The 23,098-nt window shown below is 34.1% G+C and overlaps 1 protein-coding gene across 2 annotated transcripts in view; it reads right to left on the minus strand.

Annotated features, from left to right (window-relative positions):
* LOC134857058 (uncharacterized) overlaps positions 1-23,098 on the minus strand; it is a 36,894-nt gene that overhangs the window by 298 nt on the left and 13,498 nt on the right. For both annotated transcript variants that reach the window (XM_063873406.1, XM_063873405.1), the window contains exons 3-13: positions 22,280-22,558; positions 13,888-14,049; positions 8,263-8,316; positions 6,955-7,093; positions 3,901-4,178; positions 3,368-3,646; positions 2,989-3,093; positions 2,008-2,219; positions 1,479-1,591; positions 916-1,075; positions 378-514 (exon numbers count right to left, since the gene is read on the minus strand). In XM_063873406.1, the coding sequence (XP_063729476.1) occupies positions 378-514; positions 916-1,075; positions 1,479-1,591; positions 2,008-2,219; positions 2,989-3,093; positions 3,368-3,646; positions 3,901-4,178; positions 6,955-7,093; positions 8,263-8,316; positions 13,888-14,049; positions 22,280-22,558 (1,918 nt within the window). The remainder of the gene's footprint in view (positions 1-377; positions 515-915; positions 1,076-1,478; positions 1,592-2,007; positions 2,220-2,988; positions 3,094-3,367; positions 3,647-3,900; positions 4,179-6,954; positions 7,094-8,262; positions 8,317-13,887; positions 14,050-22,279; positions 22,559-23,098) is intronic.

A 23,098-nucleotide genomic window follows, 5' to 3' on the forward strand; every position in this document is an offset into this window, starting at 1 on the left:
TTCTTCAAAATTTTTTTCGTTTTGATTTTGAAATGAACTTTTTATTCTTAAAAAAAACATAATTTAAGTTTTTGATGTCTTTTTACGATATAAGTCCTTTTGATTACAGTTAAAAAACGCTCGCTAATTTAAAACAATATTATGTTTTTTTTTCTGATTTATTAATTTCTGATTTATTAATGCTGTCTAATTTTAATAAAAACAAATTCAATTGTGTTCCAGCCTAAGGGTGAGTAATATTACAAATAAACTATCCTCGACAGGACTGTTAAGGCCTACTGATAGCTCCTCTGCGATTCGCAGTACCCACATTATCATTATATCATATTACTGCGTTGACGTTAACTATACAGAGTGACTCATAGCTGATGACTCACAGTTCGTCGGGACAGTTGAGAGGCTGCAGGAGTCGCTCCCCACTTCGGAGGAAGTTGAGCATCTCGAAGGGGTCTGTGTCCAGGTAGGGCTGCTGGGCGAACGTCAACAGTTCCCAAACCACCACTCCGAACGACCACTACACAACAACAACAAAAAAGTTAATATTTTTACTTTCAAACGCAGATTATTCTTTTTTATGCGTCGACCAATTTAATTTTCTCGGCTCAAAAAGACCTTATTTTGCCAATACATTTTGCTCCGCAGACGAATTTGAAAAGAAACGCATTAAAAAATGCTGAAGTGCATTTTTTGGAACGTTCTCACCAAAAAATTGCGCCTTTAGAAAAATTTTGAAGTTAAAAAATGATCAAACCAAAAATGAGTTTCATATAATAGTACCAAAACGGGAACACTTTCGAAAGATTTGGCAACCAAACTTGAGTTTGTGGGAGTGGGCAACTAGAGTCCCCCATGCCTCCCCCGAGGGTCCGCTTTTGTCTTTTATTTTGAGTGAATGGACAACAGATTGGCACCTACCACATCGCCGGGGGCTTCGGAGGAGTAGGTGAGGAGTGCCTCTGGACTCAACCACTTGACAGGTCTGTTCAACTCATCCCCCAGACAATGGTAGTCGGAGGGGAACACGTCTCTAGCCAGAGCACTGTCCGTTATCTTCACACCCAGTCTCCCGTCCACCCTGGAAGAAACAGCTTAGATGGAGTGAGCATAAATTGAAGGAGTGAAATATCAGATGGGTTAAAAGTAAGATATAATAGAAAGATTTATTAATGCTGTCTAATTTTAATAAAAACAGATTCAATTGTGTGCCAGCCTAATAATGAGAAATATTGCAAATCCACAGGAAGTAAGAGTTTTTTTTTATCGAGTGTTTGGGTGTTTTTAGTACAAATGACTGCAATTTGACTGTTTTTTTTCCTTTTTTTGTAGAAGGCAGAAAAGCCAAACTTGTTTTCCACGAAAGTAAAGAAAACAATTTCAGTCTATTTGAGTAGTATTTAGAATCATGGAACTACACTCTTCCAATTACTGACTAAACAATTTCTCTTTTGATTTTAGTGTTTGTGTGGTTTCTAACTTACACGCAGTTTCTGGTGGCCAAATCAGCCACTACCATCTTCTTCTTCTCCTGAAGATACTGCACTGCCTTGCCAATGTGAACAGCCATGCCTAGCACCTCCTTAGTAGTCAGGGGCTAGAGAACAAAGAATGATCTGAGTTTAAAATAGTAGACGAACAGGTTTTGCTCATGAAGATGCCACACGACAGGCTGATGCCTTATTGGTATTCTCCCAAGCCGAACTAAACTGTAAACTTATAATTTCATTTAAAAAAGTATGGTTCGTAAGTACTTTTTAACAACAGTTTTTTGTTTTCAATTGATCTTCACTCAGAGTTCAAAAAAACACCATCAGTTTTGGGTCGGCATATATTAATTCTTGAGAATGATCGATTTTTGCAAAAATGCAATTTTTTTTGCCAAAACCTTTCATTTCATATGAAAGGCTCAAAACAATTGTATTGAGTATGCTTTGCTATTTCTTTCAACCTTCTCCCACGCTCGCAGGAATAATTTTTCAGCCCCCCTCCCCAAGGAGGAAAATTACTTACCTGGTGGTTTTCTCGCAGCTGCTTCAGGAACAGTTTGAGGTTTCCGTTTTCCGAGTAAGGGTATAGTAGCATGGGAGGGGAGATGACAGAATTGTTTGAGACATAGTTGGGGGTGACCACGCCCGCTAGAGACAGCACGTACTTGTTGTTCACACGGCGGAACTTGCCCCCCTCTCGCAACATCATGTCAATCTGGGCGGTTGAAGAATTTGCTGAAGAAAAGCAAAAGTATTTAAAATTTTTTTTTGACGACCTGAAAATAAATAAGCATAAAAAAGGAAACCTCAACGTACTTGAATTTATTTGATTCGAAAACATTTTGCAGTCATTTTGAAATTTTTTTGTTTCGTCAGTCAGGGGCGGGTCTAGGATTTTCTCGAGGGTGGGCGGATTTTCAAAAAAAATCGAAAATTTTGTCGACCTTGGTTTTTTTAGGTCAACCAACTGATTTTCTGAGCTCTCTCAAATCACTATAAGGACCCATTTTGACCAAATTTTCTGCGCCATTTTGAAAAAACAGGCCAAACAACGCGTTTTTAGGCACTTTTTGGAAAATTTTGACCGAAAAATTGCGTTTTTTTGGCGCGCGCTCCCCCATCAAAATTAGTATAGATCGGCGCCTTTTAAAATTTTTAGGGTCAGTCATCTAAAAATTGATATCTCAAAATACTACAAAAGGGGACCCATTTAGGTCGACAGGGGGTCGAATCCCTGAAGGAGGCGTCTGCCCCTCCCCCCTTCCCCTTCCCCTACGTCTTCAGGTTTTACTAATGTATCTATTTAAGTTCTAACGGTAGCAAAAAATTACTGTTTAAATATTTGCTCGTAACTCGACAAAACTTTCAAGCTTTAAAAAAATCTTATTTTACGTCAGTTTTTCTTGGTGCACATATTTAATTTAAGTTATTAACCTTATTTTACAGAAAAGGAGAAAAATAACGTTTTTTTTTCAATGCAAAAAAAAAGAAAAAGATGTCTGACCTGCAACTGTTTTCATGTAGACTTCTCTTTCAGCTGGAGTATCCGGACTGCTATCTGGTCCACGGGGAATTGTCACGAAGCCCCGGCACAATCTTCCAAATGTACCTGAACACCAATCAACCAAACTAATTCAATAACTTTTGAACATTTTAATTGTTTTATTTTCAAACAAATAATTTGTCTCTTTCTGGTTATTCCGAGTAACAAATTGACCTGTTCTTAATATTTGAAAAAATGCAAGCATATTCAACATCAAATGCTCAGATTTTCAGTTGAAGGTTTTTTTCTATAAGTCATCGTCAAACTTCTCAATAAGTTAAGACACAATTCTTATTTTCTAAGTAACTATACTAACTAAAGTTTAGCAAACAATTCTTACCTTCTTGAAGTATTTCGTGGATCGTCACCAACTCCTTAGCCACTTCAATGTCGGAGAACTTCAAAGCGAAAACACCGCCCGGTTGGCCAGTCATATCCAGACCACTGTCTGCACTATTGCCACTCAATTCTGTCTTCTGGAGGTCGGTCGGTGTTGCCGCTGGACTTCCGGCACTGCGGCTGTGTTGCGGGTGGAGCTGTGTTGCGGCCGCATAGCAGCACACTTGACCTTGAGGCGCGTTGTAAGAGGCATGAACAAAGTTGAAAGCGGGGTCCACGACTACAGAAGATGAAAAAGATTTCACATAACTAACGTAGGACAGAATTTTAAAAATTATATCCAAAATTATATCAGAGGCACAGCAGGGGCTCAAACATATTTAGAAACTCAACACTATTAAATTTCCGAGAATTTCCGACGGAACCAAACCGAAAAACTATTTAAAATAAATGGAAAAACGGGTAGTTTTAAAGAAAAAAAACCTGCAACAGCAAGTCACAATGAGATAGAAAAATTTGAAAAAGATGACTTACTTCTCGAATTAGACATGGCAGAAGCATCGCTGATTTTGGACTGATTCAAAAACGGCGACGGTGAGTCAACTGCAGACATGTTAGACCCACCGGGGAACAAGTGAACTGAGCCAGTTGTGTTTAACCCTGTACTGGCAGTGTAGCTAACTGGTCCCCCCACTACTGCGGGTCCTGCTGGACTCAGTCCCCCCTTGGGCATGAACATGGGCACGTGACCATGGGCTGTGTATGCGTTGTTCGGGTCGGAGAATGGCAACTCAGAATAGAATTGGTTCTTCCTGAAACGACAAAAAAATTCAAGACAGTTGAAAAATTGTTTAAAAAATCAAAGCTATCTAAAATTTAGACCGCTAAAATTTAGTTCGTTATATAGCTCTTAGACAGGTTTGGTTTGGTCTAAGAAGCATTTGAACATGTTAGTTGGAGACGCATAACAGAAAATAATTTTTATATAAGTTAACTATTATGCTCTGAACTTTGGATTTTTAAGTTTAAAGTTGTCTTTGATTTAGAAACGCTCCATTTTATATTATATAGCTTAAAATAGTTAACGAATTCCAAAATAGTTTTGATCGCATTAAAGATCAAGATTAAAGCTGAAAAGTTTAGCTTTAGGATTGCTAACTATACTTAATGTCTGAATAAAAGAGCAAATAAATCTGTCTGGGAATAATGCTATCAAATGAGCATTAACCAACAAAAGTACAAATTTAGATTGGACTTTACCACCATGAATATTATCAGTGCAACAAATCAAAGATTTGCTAGTTTTGAACAAATTTGACTTAATTATTACCGGGGTCAAAAAGTAGTAATCACCATCAAAGCAAAGGTCTTATTTTATACGAAAACACCACCCTTATATTTAAGCTATTGATAGAAAGTCGCGTGTAACGATTTGAACCTTGAAACTTTGCCTGAAGTTAAAGTAGGCGAACAATCTCCCCCCTCAATGTACCAGGTGAAAAATCTACCCCATAAAATTAAATGGCAAATTCAAGCCGGAACACCTTCAAGTACTATAATCAAATCTGACTGGCTAAAAATATAGAAGGACTCTAATAAAGCATTCAAGATTAGCCAAATTAATGAGGTATGATTTTGATTTCGTCAATTTTTTCACCGTTACAAAAACTTTTATGATAACTTAGTGCGGTTGAAATTGAAATTTGGAAAAAAACAATTGACTTCAATGTTGTCAATCGAATTTTTAATTTTGAGGCTACTAACTTACTACACGTTTGCATGACTGAAAAATTAGTAATTGTTCCGACTTTCGAAGAAAGCGATAGAATATTTGTACTCGGGTGGTTGTTCTTCACACAAAATTCTATTTTTTAACGAGCCACTTTTGAGTGAAGTCTTTTAAATATTCTAAGAGTTAATGACTTCCTGGGCTCAAATTTTATCCGTGATCGTTTTTCATAAAGTTGCAATGGTTTCAAATGGACAACTTGGCTAATTTGGTAAAATTCAAGCTACTTTTTTTTTGCTCGAATAACGCGATAGCGGCGATATAATCCTGCTCAGAAACTAGTCCATTTTGATTTGAGGTAAACTATTTGGAACTTTTAGTACGTTTCCAGACGCCAATCACAACATTTTTTTTTACTTCACATAGCGTGTTAGACGAAAATTGTCAAAAAAGATCTGAAAAAAATTCAATATTAAATTTAATTTTTAAAAATTTTATCCATTTTTTTTAAATTTCATAAAATATAATATATTCCTTGAACTTAGAGGAGCAGTCGGTACAATCGAGGCTTCGCCTAAATGCGAGCAGTCTTTTTTCTATATCAGACCGAATTAGGAAATTTTGAAACCTTCTATTAATCATCCAGTGTTTGAGAGAAACTAACCATTATAATTTTTGCTGTTTTTTTTTTGCGTATTGATATCGATAATGACTTATTTTAATGCAATATTAACAGTTTATTGAAACGAAACAATATACATTCAAACAATTAATGTTTTCAAATGTTTTCAAAAGCACTTGCTTATCTCGTGAAGACAAAATGTCATTAAATACGCAAAAAAAGAATTTGATTTTTTTTTGCAGGAACAATTGTCGTTGAACGAGACCTCCTGACAAACTTAGTTGTTTATCAATTTTGATAGTAGAATTAATTATTTATACAGTTTTGCAGATCCTTAAATTCAAGAATTCTGGTGAAATTTGGTAAAAGAGCATTGGTGAAAAAATTAGTTGAAAGTTTGATTGAAACAGTACATAAATATAAGGAAAAAATGATTTTTTTTTGAAAAACATTGAAAAATTTTCAAGTTACGTTCTTAAATTAAGAGAACTTTCTAGGTTTTCAAAAAGTATCCAATTTTTTGAAAACGTAGTATCGATAGGATTGCGACATTTTGTAGCCGACAACTAGTAAAGAACAATTTCAACCGATAACCTAGAGCTGTTTTCATTGCCAGTTTGTATATTGGGAACACAAATAAGGCAACTCGTATTAGCCCGATTGTGACATAAAAATTAAGGCCCTATAAGTTTGGAGTGGTCCAAATTAATACTTTGCTTGTATTTTTGCAGTCTTCTTCCAATCTTTTTTGTCTTTTCGAAAATTTTACTCGACTTCAGCACATAAGACTTCGTACCAGAAAAGCATTAAAGCTCTTTTTTGAAAAATCCGTGAAGATTTTAAAATAAAAACAGAGTACCGCTCAAACTGTCTCATCACTATATCAGATCACGGAGAGGACGCTATTTCCTTCTGCAAAAGTGCAAAAATCTGCATTCTGCAAATGTTCGAATTGCTACACTATTAGAGTGAAAATGACGGTGGTATATAAACCAACCGAACTATAAGCCAGCCGAAATAACAACCAGCCGAAAATACGTAAGTGTTATATTATAGTTATGTAACAATTGTGTAACAGTCACGAAATTTATGCAAATTTCCTTCATATGATGGAAATTTTCGACTGAAGCAGTACATTTTAGCTTATATACTCTGCGCATTTTCGGTTGGCTTGTACTTTGGCTGGTTTATTTACACTCGAACCAACCCCCCCCCCCCTTGACCTCCGCGTACTGACCTCTGCTGTGGTTTGAATGTGGTGAAATGGTAGAACACGACCACCCCACAGATGATGAAGATGACCCCTAGAGATATACCGACGGAGACGAAGAAGATGCTACTGCTGCTGCTTGGCTCTAGAGGGTTCCAACCCAGGGCTAAAACACCGAAACAGCCATTACGTATATTCTCATCAATCATATTTTTTCCGTCAAAAATTTGAAATTTGACCCATTTTCGGCCGACCGACCCTGAAGTTTTTCTAAAGGCGCCATTATATCCTAATTTTGAGGGGGAATGCGTGCCAAAAAAATGCTATTTTTCGGTCAAAAGCTATAAAAAAATGCTAAATACGACATTTTTGGCCTGTGTTTTTTTAAACACTTGCCTGCGACGCACAAACATTTGTCAAAATAGGGTCTTTGTAGTGTTTTAAAAGAGCTCGAAAAATCAATTAGGCAGACCCATTCTGCAACCTAAAAGGGGGTGGTGCTTCGCTCGGCTGCGCTTACATCCGGCACGAGAGGAATATTCCGCGTAAATCAGTGTTCCGCGCTTAATCTACTGTTACGAATTGTCGCTTATTACGAATTGTCGCCTGTTACGAATTGTCGCCTGTTACGAATTGTCGACTGTTACGAAGTGTCGACTGTTACGAATTGTCGCCTGTTACGAATTGTCGCTTGTTACGAATTGTCGCCTGTTACGAATTGTCGCCTGTTACGAATTGTCGACTGTTACGAATTGTCGACTGTTACGAATTGTCGCCTGTAACGAATTGTCGCCTGTTGCGAATTGTCGCTTGTTACGAATGGTCGCCTGTTACGAATTGTCGCATGTTACGAATTGTCGCCTGTTACGAATTGTCGCCTGTTACGAAGTGTCGACTGTTACGAATTGTCGCCTGTTACGAATTGTCGCCTGTTACGACTTGTCGCCTGTTACGAATTGTCGCCTGTTACGAATTGTCGCCTGTTACGAATTGTCGACTGTTACGAGTTGTCGACTGTTACGAATTGTCGCCTGTTACGAATTGTCGCCTGTTACGAATTGTCGCCTGTTACGAATTGTCGACTGTTACGAATTGTCGACTGTTACGAATTGTCGCCTGTAACGAATTGTCGCCTGTTACGAATTGTCGACTATTACGAAGTGTCGCTTCACGGCATAGCTGGTATTTAGAGACGAAAAATTCGGAGGATCTAGACTGAAGTATTTGCAAAGGCGACTGACTCTTCAGTAATTTAAAACTATCTTTGCAAACTGCCCAGAGGCAAAAAAGCCATAACTGGCCAAAACCGGTTTTCAAAGTTTGACATGGACTTACGTAAGTCAGATATTTGAGATGCGTTCTTGCCAGAGAGAAATTCTTCGTTTTTGCCTAAAATACAGACAAGAATTTTAAACCAACGATGATTGATAAAAAATTATTACATCACAAATTTAGAACAAAATTCAAGCTCTGATTTTAAAACTATTGTAAAAATGCATTATAACAAATATGCATAAAAAAGTCTAATACGAACCAGTTGCATAAACTGCAATCAAAAAAGAATTTGTCATCAATAAATTTCTTAAATAACACATCACTCAAATTTTTTGTAAATCTCCGCGACAAGTAAGGATTCAAAAACGCAAAGAAGATGCAATTCTGTAATACAAATCAGATAAGTTGACAAAACTAAGATCAATTTATATAAAACTGGGTAAGTTTTCAGCGAATGTCAATAAACTGCAATGTTCTTGTAGGTGCAACTAGGTCCTTGCTCCCTAATTGTGGGTATAAACCCGTTAATAAAATTTGCTCAAAGTTAGGAGCCCAAATTCTGCTGCGTGAATAAACCGCAACTGTCCCTCGGGGCTATGAAGGGGAAATTTAAAAATCTATTGACCTCGACTACAGGTGAAAATTTATACAGACTAAGTGGGGCAAGTTCACCTGCCAGATTAAAAAGAAGGGACTTAAAATCGATTCTTAGCCTCGTTTTTTTTATCAATAAATGCGCTTATGTGAAAAAGTAAACAGATTTTTTTCTAAAATGAATTAAATCTATTTTAGAATAGTTTTAATACTGGTTTCATTCGCTGTGTTTGCTAATAGTCAATAAAGCAGTCCCAAATTTAATTAAAAAAATAGAACTATCGAATTGTCAAATTAGAGAATTATGTAAAGAAAAATTTTATGTAAGGAAAGATTTTACAGCAGACAACGAAAAAAAACTGCTTCAGTAAAAGTAAAATTTTCAAGATTCAGAGTCCAGAGACAATTTAAATGTAGCCGGTTGCTTAAAAGCTGGCTTAATATCTTTTCACGTCAAAGCCAGGCCTGTGGGCATAAAGCCAGGAAAACAGAAACAAGATTACTGGCACCTTATGGGCCGCAAATGCTTTATGGCCGGACTATGGCTTACAGTATTCGAATTTTTGGTAAAACAATTCCTTGTTGAATTCAACAATTGATAAATACGGGATAATGCAATTTAAAATGTATGGCAAAATATCATGTACCATGACGGTATCATGGGATCAAAATTTGGGCAAACCTCTAAAGTGATTAAAATTGAAGTGTCTCTTAACCGACGCTCCCTTCATAAAGATATCAACGTCTGTTTCTACGGAACTAAAATTTGTACGCTTAAAGTAAAAATGGAACTTAAATCGAGTGCAGCAATAACGAAAGCGAAACAAAATAAACCGAAAATGAAATTTCCAAGGAAAAAAGATGGTTTGTGACAATAGTTAAAAAGACGAAAATTATGTGTGTCAGTTAGCAGATGTGAAAGGGGGTCAAATCTTAACAGGTTTTTTTTACGGCGACTCGCGAATCCCTCGGAACCAAAACAATTTCAATTAGTTTTGATTTTTGTAATGCATTTTAGTTCCAAAAAAAGTAACTTCAATGTAAACAAAACAATAAAACAATCAATGGTGTCTTTAAAAAACCGTTAAAAGCCGTTTTCAAAACAATTAAGAAAGTTCAACATATTAACATAAAATTGTGAAACAATCGATTTTAGTTTAATGGGATCGGTTTCTTTCTGAGTCAATGGTTCAAAAAGGAGTACATTCAAACGATTTAACACCTAGATATTTAAATATCTTCTGTCTAATTGTCCACCATTAGTAGAAATGTTGACTATTTTATTTGTGAACTTATTGTTTTGTGCCAGGACTTTTCATTGTAATCCGATCAATATAAATTCAAATTGATTTGAAGCGCCTGAATTTTCCAGTGGAGCGTGTTCCAGATTCGTGAAAGTGTATTTTTTCAACGCCATTTTTTGTTTTTGATGAATTTTCAATTCATATAGAAGCTTTTCTTACAGATATGACAACCTAGAATTTATTGCTCAGAAATCTCGGGTTTTTTTATGTTGTTTGACATACAACAATCGTGTTTTTATCTAACCAAAAATGTGTACTACAAATGTGTAGGGGATGGATTAGGTGATATTTAACAATTACATTTTAGAGGAAAAATTTCAGAAACAAAATCCCAGAGCCAAACTAAAGGATTTGAGTTTTTGGTTTGAAGACAGTTTTCGCCAATAGAAAAGATTCAAAGAGAACTTAAATATTGAAAGAGCTGCAAATTAAAAAGAAGTATTGAATCAGCGTTAAGCTTGACCGTAATACAAATAATTTCTTAAATTTAGAAATCGAAACAAAAACTTAGGTTTCTGGTGGTTTTTGTTCCGACCAATCTCGAAGAGTGGAAAGCAACTATAGATTACGGTTCATTTTTCAAAATTTTTTCCAGCCAATTTTGTCTACCCCAAGGAAGGCTCAGATCATATTAAAGCCTTTTTGGCCGTGATTCGAATTCTAAAAGCTATTATAAATTTAGCTATTATTATCACACATTCTAGTCTTATCTCGTCCAATTCAACAGCTCTTTACAAAAATTAGCAGGAGAAATACATCCTTCTTATAATTGACTGTTTAGGTTGACTTAATTTAATTTTCAAGCTACCCTAAAACCCTATAAACTCCCATAATTGGAAAAATAACCAGAAAATTAAAGGGAATTTTCGAAAAATTTTGGCTAAAAATTTGATTTTTCGACGCGTGATCGCTCTTTATCTTTAGTGTAAATTGATGCTCATAAAAAAATTTTAAGGGTTGGCGCGCCAAAAACTAATGGCGTAAAAACTATAATAATTGAATGGACTATAGTGTTTCAATTCAATGAAAAAAGTTTTCTCGGTATTTGCAGACCCCATTTTTGATTGATGAGCTCAATGCTTAACTCAACATAAGTAATAATAAAGCAAAACTTTTTGATATTCAACAAATGGCGATTCTTTGATCTACGATAATCAAAAAATCATTCAAAAAATAAGGGACAAAATAATTTTAAATAGTTTTGCATTTTTCAAACTGTAATTGTTTCTGCTATGAAGCTACATATCAAATTCAGTGAAAAAAAATTGAAAAAAGACAAAACAAAAAACAAAAAAAGGAATATTTTGTTCGGAATAAAGTCCTTCAATTTGGTTTCATGCAGCCCCGGTTTTATACACCCCCGGTTTTTTGTAGCTGTAGACACTTGTTTAATGACCAAATAGAGGCTGATATTCGATCTTTCAGTTTTATGATCGGTCATTGACTTCTTTAAATTTTCAAGTCTTAGCCTGAAAATGAACAAGGCTGCCCCCGTATATCAGACCGAAACCCTAAATGTTCCTACTGCACCTTTGGGCCAATCAAAAAGTTTAGGGTTGAAAAATTGATAAAATAATCGAGACAATTTTTTTCTTCTTCTTATACCCCCACACGATATGTTAAGTACAAAGGGGTGTTTTTAGCGTCTCATATCCTAATAGATGACCAAACTTTTTGTCTCAACTCACCTAGAACAATTAAATCTGCCATTTTACGCGTGTATAAAAACGCAATATGTGGCGTACTTGTCCCAAATTGGTCAATTAGCAATTTTCAAACACGCATAATTTTACAAAAATGATGACAGGTAAGGTTTTGGTATAACTGAGCTCGAGGCAACAATATTTTTCAAATGCTTTTACCAAATTTTCTGTGTACGTTATATGACCTTATCCAAAGATAAATCGAACTACTATGTGCAAAGTTAACTAGGTAAAAACCACTTCGATTATGATAATTTCATTAGATTTTTTTTGTCTGAGAAATAGAATTTTCATATAATTCATTTAAATGCGGGGCCCCTATGACGCTCTAAAATACTCTCTGCAACACAGAGAAACACAAATTTTGTACGTGAATCGTTGATTTCAAAAGCAAATTTCACAAGCAAAAATAAAGGCCAATTAAGTATGGATACCAGATTTCAAAAAAAAAACAGTAAAAAAAAAACAGCTAAAAAAGTTCGCTTTGTAAAAAAACTTGGTGGGGGTAGGTGAAATTGTAAGAGTTAATATGAAAATCGAAAAAAAAATGTTTCAAGAAAAGTAATTTAAAATTTAACAAATTCTCCACAAATTTTTGCCAGTCTAATTTTAGGTGACTGTTTACTCAGTAGTTTTAGGAGATTTTACAGAAAATTTTTAGTAAGTGTGTCATCAGGATGACGCCTAGAGAATCATTCAAGGTGAAATGAAATTTTAAAAGAAACAAGACAGCTCGTCTTTTAAGATCTATGGAGCATTAATAACATGAAAAAACTTAAATGTAAAAAGAAAATGAAAGTTTTTTTTAATATGACACGCCATATAAACTACAAAAAAATACATTTCGCTCGTAGTAACATATCAATTCTGGCAAATAATCTTCCTTCAACCATTTTGGAACAATTTCTAAGACAGTTTAAATCTCCGCTTACGCGATTATAGCGCGAAATATATCGCGCGTTAATTGTCTCAAAATGGCCAAAACGGCAATTTGTAAACCCCCATAATTTTACGAAAAATGATCACAGGTGAAAATATTGTTTGGATACTAAGCTCAAGGTTATATAGACATAGAATACGTATAGAACTTCCGCTTAAGCAGGTCTTTTTATTTAATAAGCCTAAATATCCTAATTCTCGAAACAAGACACAGAATTATTAGTGCATGTACCTGGGTGGTTGAAACAAAAGGAATTGCAAAAAAAACAATGTTGAATTGTCGTGTTAAATTAGTAATGCGGGGATGTTACAATATTTTGGACTAAATAAGTAAAAAGACCCAAAAGCCTAAAACATTTCAATTTGATCGAAAATATTATCTCTGTAAACAACCCCCCCTCCCCCCAATTATGGTAGCTAGGAAATAAGTAAATAATAGATGTTAATACCTTTTGATCAGTAAAAAATAATTCCGTCAAAAATGGCTAGTTAAAAAGTCGAATTTTTTGAAGAAAAAAAACTACCTCGAGCACAAATATTCGGTTACTTTCGCTAAGAAAATTGATCACAGGTGAAATATATTTTCAAAATTAAGCTCAGGACAACAATACCTTTTGAATGATGTTTAAAAATCCCGTCAAAAATGGCCAGTGAAAAATTCAAATTTTGTCTGAAGAAAAAACCACTCCGAGCACAAATATCCGAGAAAGTCGGAACAATAACTTGCATTTAATGAAATTTAAGACATCAAATAAACGTTACTTTGGAGTCTTCTTAGAAAATAAACCAAAAATGGGATGCTAAACAACAGTTTTCATAACTTTAATTTTACTTTTTTTTTCAGTTCCAAAAATGTTTTATTTTCAATTATAAAAAAACCCGGGAGTCAAAAAAGAAAGAGAAACAGAAGACGATGGAAGATGATAAAAATATTGTTTGATCAAGTCAGAAGAATTCAAAATATTTTCAAATTCTTGTAAAAATATTATAAAATTTTGAGTTCCAGCTGGTTTGATGGTTTGAGTTTTGTAGGTATGTAACTTATTTAAAAGATCAAAGGTTCTTATAAGAAATTATAGCTCAATTAAAACTTATAAGAGTTGCGTTATAACTTATAAGAGTTGCATTATAACCCGGGGACGTACCGGCGGACAGGAAGCACTTCTTGCGTCTGTTCACCACCACTTGCACAGGGGGGTTGGACTTAGAACCGCTGATCACTTGGAACGTGAAGGTCATCCGTATTCGCATCGTAGTGTTCTGGTTGAGCTGCTTATTCGGGTCACACGTGGCCACTATGTCAACAGCTGAAAACAGAAGAGGTCAACTGTCAAAGGTCAATCAGTAGAGGTCAAAATTGATATAGACATAGAATACGTATAGAACTTCCGCTTAAGCAGGTCTTTTTATTTAATAAGCCTAAATATCCTAATTCTCGAAACAAGACCCAGAAATATTAGTGCATGTACCTGGGTGGTTGAAACAAAAGGAATTGCAAAAAAAAACAATATTGAATTCTCGCGTTAAATTATTAATGCGGGGATGTTACAATATTTTGGGCTAAATAAGTAAAAAGACCCGAAAGCCTAAAATATTTCAATTTGATCGAAAAAATTATCTCTGTAAACAACCCGCCCCCCTCCCCCCAATTATGGTAGCTAGGAAATAAGTAAATAATAGCCACCCTTATAAAGAATCAATGGCGAACCCTCCCCCCCCCCCCCCCCCCCCAATCTGTAAGTAATTTACTCAATGTACCCCTGATATACTTGCTTTAACTTTTACATTATGCCCAGGGGAAATAGTTAAAAAGCTCAGAAAACGAACGATGTAGTTCATTTCATACATAGCTTTCTGCGCAAAAAAGTGTGTTGTTTTTTGTTCATCTTCAATACCTTGTTTGTACTGAAAACCTAAGTTTTCTGTACATTTTAAAATTTTAAAAAAAATAGCATGAACGTAACATGTTAAGGAGAAACAATTTGCCATAAATAGATGGTTGCTTTGCGTAAATTAAAGCAACTAATTTGCTTTAATGATCAATTCGAGATGAACTTATATCATACTAGATGTCAATTTGAAGTACGTTTTGATGCACTTCATCTTCCTAAATTTCGGAGATGCAAAGCGTTTTTTTCTTCAGTTTCCGTGTTTTATCAGCATTGCAATCAGAACTTTTTCAGCTGGCAATTTTTTTTTGAAAGAAAGGGTCAAAGGAGCGTTCATTAAAAAATAACTTTTTTGTTCAATACAACTTTCTTAGATAAAAAATTGATGCACCTTGACTCTTAAAAAAACACATTCCAATACGTGAACGCTTTTTGATCTATATTTTTAAAGATGAAACGCACTCATAAAATAATTAATACCAAGGAAAACTTTATTTCGATAAAAAAAGATTCAGATAAAAAAGTTTATATTCAGATCTCCCCCCAATCTGTAAAAAAGGTACTCAATGTACCCCTGATATACTTGCTTTTTAACTTTAAGATTATGGCTAGGGTAAATATTTAAGAAGCTGAGAGAACGAACAATGTTTTTCTTTTCATACATAGCTTTCTGCGCAAAAAAGTGTGTTGTTTTTCGCTCAGCTTCAAAACCTTGTTTGAACTAAAAGCCTAAGTTTTCTTTACATTTAAAAATTAAAAAAATATATCAGCATGAACGTAAAATTTTAACGATGAAAATGTTGCTAGAAATAGATGGTTGTTTTGCGTAAAAAAAGGCAGCTAATTTGCTTTAATGATCAACTCGAGATGAATTTAGAGCATACTAGATGTCAATTTGAAGAACGCTTTGATGCACTTCATCTTCCTAAATTTCAGAGATGCAAAGCGCTTTTTTCCTTCAATTTCCGTGTTTTATCAGCATTGCAATCTGAACTTTTTCAGCTGGCAATTTTTTTTTGAAAGAAAGGGTCAAAGGAGCGTTCATTAAAAAATAACTTTTTTGTTCAATACAACTTTCTTAGTTAAAATATTGATGCACCTTGACTCTTAAAAAAACACATTCCAATACGTGAACGCTTTTTGATCTATATTTATAAAGATGAAACGCACTCATAAAAAATTAATACCAAGGAAAACTTTATTTCGATAAAAAAAGTTTCAGATAAAAAAGTTTATATTCAGAATCCCCCCAATCTGTAAAAAAGGTACTCAATGTACCCCTGATATACTTGCTTTTTAACTTTAAGATTATGGCTAGGGTAAATATTTAAGAAGCTCAGAAAACGAACGATGTTTTTCTTTTCTTACATAGCTTTCTTCGCAAAAAAGTGTGTTGTTTTTTGCTCAGCTTCAAACCCTTGTTTGTACTAAAAGCCTAAATTTTCTTTACACTTAAAATTTAAAAAATATATACAATTAGCATGAACGTAAAATATTAAGGATTAAAATGTTGCTAGAAATAGATGGTTGTTTTGCGTAAAAAAGGCAGCTCATTTGCTTTAATGATCAACTCGAGATGAATTTAGAGCATACTAGATGTCAATTTGAAGTACACTTTGATGCACTTCATCTTCCTAAATTTCAGAGATGCAAAGCGTTTTTTTCCTTCAATTTCCGTGTTTTATCAGCATTGCAATCTGAACTTTTTCAGCTGGCATTTTTTTTTGAATGAAAGGGTCAAAGGAGCGTTCATTAAACAATAACGTTTTTGTTCAATACAACTTTCTTAGTTAAAATATTGATGCACCTTGACTCTTAAAAAAACACATTCCATTACGTGAACGCTTTTTTGGTCTATATTTTTAAAGATGAAACGCACTCATAAAATAATTCTTACCAAGGAAAACTTAATTTCGATAAAATAAGATTCAGATAAAAAAAGTTTATAATCAGCACTTTCAATTAGTTTATTTGCAAAATGATCAGAATGTTCAGACAGCAGATATATGCTCTGTAAAATTATCTTTGCAAAATGAATAAAAAATAACACTAAAATATTGTTTCATGCGAATGACTTTGATTAATAACAGTTGTTTTGCAAAATAAAAAACAAAAATGAACACTTAAACATAACAGATTTCTTTTATATAAAACTTCGAAGTGCAAAATCGCAGAATCATTAAAAGCTGAAACAAAACAATTTCTCAGATCACAATTGGCAGGTCTAATAAATTTTTAGCGAATATAGAAACCCATAATTTTTGAAGAATTTGAAAATTTGAAGAACCAAAAAAAAGAAGCGGAACATTTTTTTTTACTCAACTACTTTTAGTATGTCGACTTTTTGAATGACAATCGTTGAATGACTTTTTGACAAAAATCTAGGTTGAACAATGTAAGCATTTATACTAATTTTTGTAATAAAAACATTTTTTAAATCTTCATCAAGTTTAAATAAATTAATTTTTCGGAACGCTTGTTGAATTTCATCTGAAATTGATGTCCGGAGCGTTTATGATTGGCGAAACTCATTTTGAATGTCAATTTTTGGCCTAAGCTACCAAAAATAAATTGATATTCTAAAATTTTTGCCCAAATTTGCTGAAATTTTTTAAGACTATGTTTGGAACATTCTGAGCATTCTGAGCTTCGTTCTATTGCGCTTAAAAAATCAAATTCTCACTTTCAAATTAAATTCTTTGTTAAAAAAATATGGCAGTGATCGGAATCTGTTGATTTATTTAGAATGCAGCAAGGACAAGACAAAGAGTTATTAGGCCCTATCCTTCAAAAAAATATATATTTAAAACACAGAGAGAAAAACTAAATAACCACAACAGAAAAACATCTAAGGATTTGAAAATTTTCATCTATATAAAAAAAATGAATTTCAACCTAAAACAAATAAATTTTCAGATATCACATATGCTAATAAATCATCTTACAGAATTTCAGCTAAACACGGGTATTAAAAAACGCGATATATATTTTTTATTTTTCATATTACAAAAAATATTTTTTATCATTTTTTGGTAGCACTAATGAGGGTGCGACTGAAACAAATTTTAAATTTAAAAAAAAACAAGAATTAAAAGATTAACTAAAAACTAAAATTGCCAGCAAAATTATAAGCGCTACATCCTATTTTGTGGTTCCGACCAGTGAAAATGGGGAAGATCATTACAAAGCCAATATGTGCACTGGATAAGTGCACAATTATTGTGTGCTGGTCTCTGGAGTCCAGAGACAAGTCTTAAAGCTTGTTAAATGTTGTCGGAACAATCAAAAAGAACAAGAGAACAAAAAAAAAGATCGAAAAGAACATACTTGTTGCCGAATCCGCTTGCAATTCAAAAAATACACAATTTGGCTTCGTAATGATCATTTGCCGTCTTTCGGGTTGGTTCAACGTTGTGTTTGAACACGGAAAATGCGGTGAAACGTAGTCATCGCTTGTTTTAGTTTTTCAAAAAAAAACTGTTTGCAATTGCGAGTCAATCGACATTAACAAGTTTTCTCGGGGTCGAAAAAAATCTATTTGATTATTTTGCCAATACTTTCAACTTGAAGCGATTAAGCGACGCAAAACGCTGATAATATTTAGTTTCTGGCACAAAAAACGAAAGCATAAGTTCGGTTTTACTCAAAAGAAAAAGTGCAAAATTTTCTGAAACGGTTTTGAAAAATTATTTCTTTTTTTCTTTTTTTGATAAAAAACGGGTGCTCGTTCTTGTTGTTTATTTTGCAGAGATAACTGCAGTCAGTCGCCCCCAATTCTTGCAAAATTCGCCTTTGGCGTCAACATATATTAATTTTGAGGGAAAACGGGCTCCGATAATGCAATATATCAGTCAAAATATTCCAAAAAGTGCCTATAAACGCCTCTTTGGACTTTTTTCAAAAAAATGCCAGCAGCGGGGAAAAATTTAGTCCAAATAGGGTCCGTATCGTTGTTTGGAAGAGCTCAGAAAATCATTTGAATAAGCTAAATTAAAGTCAGCAAAATTTCAGATTTTTTTGAAAATCCGCCCCCCCCCCTCGAAAAAAATCTTAGATCCGCGCCACTGTGGCCGAAACTTTCTGTGATCTTCGCACAGTAATTGGCAACTCTTTTGCATGCATTAAAATTTTTTCTGAATAATTTGGGAGAGCTCCAAATAAGGTAGGCCGATTTTCTTTCGATAGTACCAAATAAAGCTTATTGTCTCTCCGAATTGATATTTCTGCTGGCCCCTCCCTTGAACTATACCCACGAGTGATCCTATTGTAATAACCAGACTCCTAGACCCTATTTCTTATCTGATTCTTATGGGTTGGCCCTAGGGTCAGGTTTTATTGCCATAGACAAGAACCGCCTCGAATTCATTCAGACCAGTTCAAATTCATTAAATCTGAACACGATTAAATATATTTCTTTATCCTCTGTAGATTAGCAAACCCTTAAAGCGAAGGCATGATATCTAGTTCAGGGATGGTCCATGTAATTATGGTCTTAAATCTGAGTTAATCAGTCATTCTCATTAAGCCAATACCGTTTTTATAGAATTGAGGTCTACATAGGAAATGAACGGCGCATTGTTTTGAGTGTGCAAATGGGAGGATTTAATAAAATAGGCGCCACCTCCCTGCCGACTTGGAAAAATGTACACACAAATGGTACTGAATGAAAACAGAAGGTCCTTTGATCTTTGCCGATGAACAATCTATGCCGCCTCCCGGCTTCACAGCCACATTTGGTTCCAAATTTTGCTTCTGCATACTTGAATAACTCCAAGATTGCATAATTTATGTGTTGTCAAACAGATTTTGCCAATGAGGATTGTTTGTTCAAAAAAAAATGTTCATTTTTCTGATCGCAAATGTTGGTTTGATGACAAAAATAAATTTTTGATACAAATTAGTCCACACGAAGTTGGAACTTATTGCCAAGGTGAAACGCAAAACATATAATTACATAATAAAGAGCAAATACAAACTTAAAATTAAGAAACCAGAAGTTATTAGCAAATCCCCTGAGCTATTTTCCTCTCAAAAATTCCCAACATTTTCAATAAAATTACAAAACGAAAACTTCAAAAAGAGATCTTTTTGAAGTACTTCAGTTTTTTAATACAAAAAATTGTTCTTTTTTCACCTTGAAATTTTAGAACACTTAATTATTTAACGATTTTTGATCGGTGCTTAGAAATGTATTTCCTGCAATCAATCAAAAAAAATTTCGGATTTGCCGCCCGCTTTGTTTTTCAAATAAATCAATAAAAATGACACTTCATTGCATAAATTAAATGTAAATACTGAAACGAAAAAAATCTGAGTAGAAATTAGAGCCTCCGCCTTATTTTCAGTTTGACTGATGATGTGGAAAAAAATAGGGAGAGAAGTAAAAACGTCAAGAGTTCAAAAGAAACACCAGATGTTTGTACTGAAAATGAATAAAAGAAGATAGAACATGTTTCCATGATCAAACATTTCAAAAAAACCTAGAAGAACTAGATAAAAATGCAGAAAATTGCAGTGCTAGCTGAAAAAAATCAACGATAATTGTCAGATGATAAGCGAATTAGCAATAATTGCAAGATTAGCTTAAACACTAAAACTTTATGAAATTATGAAATCAATTTGTTCAATCTAAAAAAAAAATCGGCAAAATTTTAGAATTCTTTTTTAAAAATCCTCTCCCCCTCCCCTCGGAAAAATCGTAGACCAGCTTTGTTAAGGCCAAAACTTTCTCTGATTTTGCACAGCAACCGAAAATTCTTTTGCATGCATTAATTTTTACCCTAAATAATTTGGAAGAGCTTTTAAATTTTAAGAAAACATTTCTTTTTGTTTTTGACCACGCGCCGATCTATCATTTCTGCAAGGTTGGATTATCAAAATAAAATTGAAAATTTGATTAATTTTTTAAATTAATCAAATTAGTTTTCCAAGCTCAGATTTAAATAAAAATTCAAGTAAGGAGGGAGATTGTTAAGTAGATTTTATTAATCTAATTTTAAACCAATCAGAATGCAGCAAAATAAAAACTCTCAAAAGAACGCTCTAAAGATAATTTACAGTTCTGTTTAGAAGGGTGGAAAGTTTTTAGTAGATATCATAGGAAAAATATTGTTAGGTAGATCCCCAAGCTCTCTAAAAAATGTTCAAAATGCTGGACAAAAATAGTGTACAATAGCAACCCTTAAATTTAGAATGCGTCTTTACTAGAACAAACAAAGGATTCTTCTGCTAAAAATGGATACATATTACCCAAATTTTTACCCAAATAAATATTTACTTTCATGTTTTGAGTTAATTAATAACAAGACTGCTCGAATTAAGGTAAAGCCCTGAGTGTTCCGACTGCCCTTTAACTATTTTTAGGCTGACTGATAAGATCAATTTTTAAGTTTTGAAATTCGGGTCGTAAAAAAAATTAATTAAAAAAATACAATTCAATTTGGAACAACTTTGCAAAACAGGTCAATTCGCCCCGCTTAAACAAAATGTGTTTCACTTTCAGGATAAAAGTAAATGAGTAGCTTATAAATACTTGTTTTAGCCTGAACAGACAGTCGCGCTAACATAGTAGTGTGCGTGCAGAGCAGGCAAAACGTAGCAGCAGGAAACGAACCCCCAAATTGCCAAAAATAGTATGAATGAAAAAATCACCCCAAGCCCATTTGACATAATTTTTCTAGCTTTCGAAGAAAGTGGGGAGTATATGTGCTTGGGGTTCGAAAGCTGGAAAAATTACGTCAAAACTACCGATTCAATTGCTGAACAAAGTTTTATCAAAGTGAGCCTCAATTGCCCAACAAAGCTTAAGAAGGTAATAACTTACAAAATTTTGCGGTTTCATTCTCCAAAAACTTTTAGACAGAATGGCTATCAGGCTATAAACGATTGCTGGCAAGTTCTTTTTCGGAATCAAGTGAAAACTAATTTTACTTTATAAAATTGAGAAAAATCTACCATTCTTGTTGGGATATAGACGAGGCTCACTCCAAAATAGGTTTGCACTTCGTAATTGAACTGGTAGTTTTGATGTATTTTTGATTGACTAAAAAACTGTAGAAAAAAAATTCGTTTTAGGGGGTGATACTTTTGGTCAAATGTTGGGTGAAAATTATATTACACCATATTAATTCTGTTAAAGCTCTTAGCAAGTTTTTTTTGTCGATTTTTTCTAAGCCCACTCAATAGGGGAAAAACTTTGCATTCGGTTGCGTTTTAGTGAAATCCAATTTTTTTCCAAGTTAAATTGTTTAGCACAAATAAACATCATATAGGGTCGAGTGATATGTCATATTACATCCATTTGAAATTTGAATTAGCCGATAGTTAGAACTGATAAAAAATTGTTTTCTTCGAGTTTTCAAACCGTTTTCTGACGAAGTTTATTAGTCCAATTTAGAACAAATAAAGCCATCTACTAGCTTTTAGAGCAAAAAAAACTGTTGATTAAACTGTAAAAAAAAACTATTTATTGTAGTTGACGCTTTCCATGCAGCGAAACGAATACAAAAATTGCAAACACTAAATCTGAAAAATATCATTTTTTTTGCAGATAATTATAGTCTAAATCTTCTGGGCTTTTTTGTACAAAGTTTTTGTGAAGTAGTAATAAAAACAAAAGCGACCTCTCGATTTAAAACATGAAACTAACTTTTGTTGAAGCCTTTCACACCCAAATTTCCTTTGATCGTGATTTCATTTCCATCTGGCGAAGTCTTCTCCGCCTGGCTACCCTGGAAGTATATCTTGGGGTCAATGACCCCGTCCACTTTGGGAAAGATTCGTGCACTGATGTTGAACACAATGACGTCACTCTGAGAACTGAGGAGGAATCGGGAGCTATTGACGTCGTTGTCCACATCGAATACATGAGACACTGCTTGTTTCTGGATCTTGCCGCTCCGGATGTAAGGAAAACTGGCTGTGTAGCCTAAGACAACAAAATAAAGCAAACTATTTTGGTCAAAAATATAGGCTGAAATTTGGTCAAGAGTTACCAATAGAAACCTTCAGAAACATCTTGACCTGTAAAGTTATTTAAGAATAATTATTTAAGAAAATAGTTCGAGTAGAAACCGAAGGTAATTTGTCAACCAAAAATTTTCAACTCAGCTCCATTTTTCAAAACTTGTCATGATTTGAGCGTAAAGAGTGTTTAAAAATTTAGTGGCTCTTAAACTGTGACTTTCCCATCGGCCTGTATTTTCAAAATAATTTTTCAACTTTTGTTCACATTCTCCCATTTTCATATAATTTGGCAGGCGGAAAAATATCCAAATACAAACACATTTTGTCGTCATATACAACCTTGTAGAATCAGTTAGACCGCAAAAACAAAATTTATATCTGGGTGGGGGGGGGGGGGATTCGATCTAGCAACTTTCTTCTGCAATGAGTTGAGATTTGGAATGAAACTTGATGCCCCCATCCAAAAAAATATAATACCTCAAACAAGTGATCACTGAGATGA

This window comes from Symsagittifera roscoffensis, chromosome 1 (genome assembly GCF_963678635.1).
Source record: "Symsagittifera roscoffensis chromosome 1, txSymRosc1.1, whole genome shotgun sequence".
Taxonomy (NCBI): Eukaryota; Metazoa; Xenacoelomorpha; order Acoela; family Convolutidae; genus Symsagittifera; species Symsagittifera roscoffensis.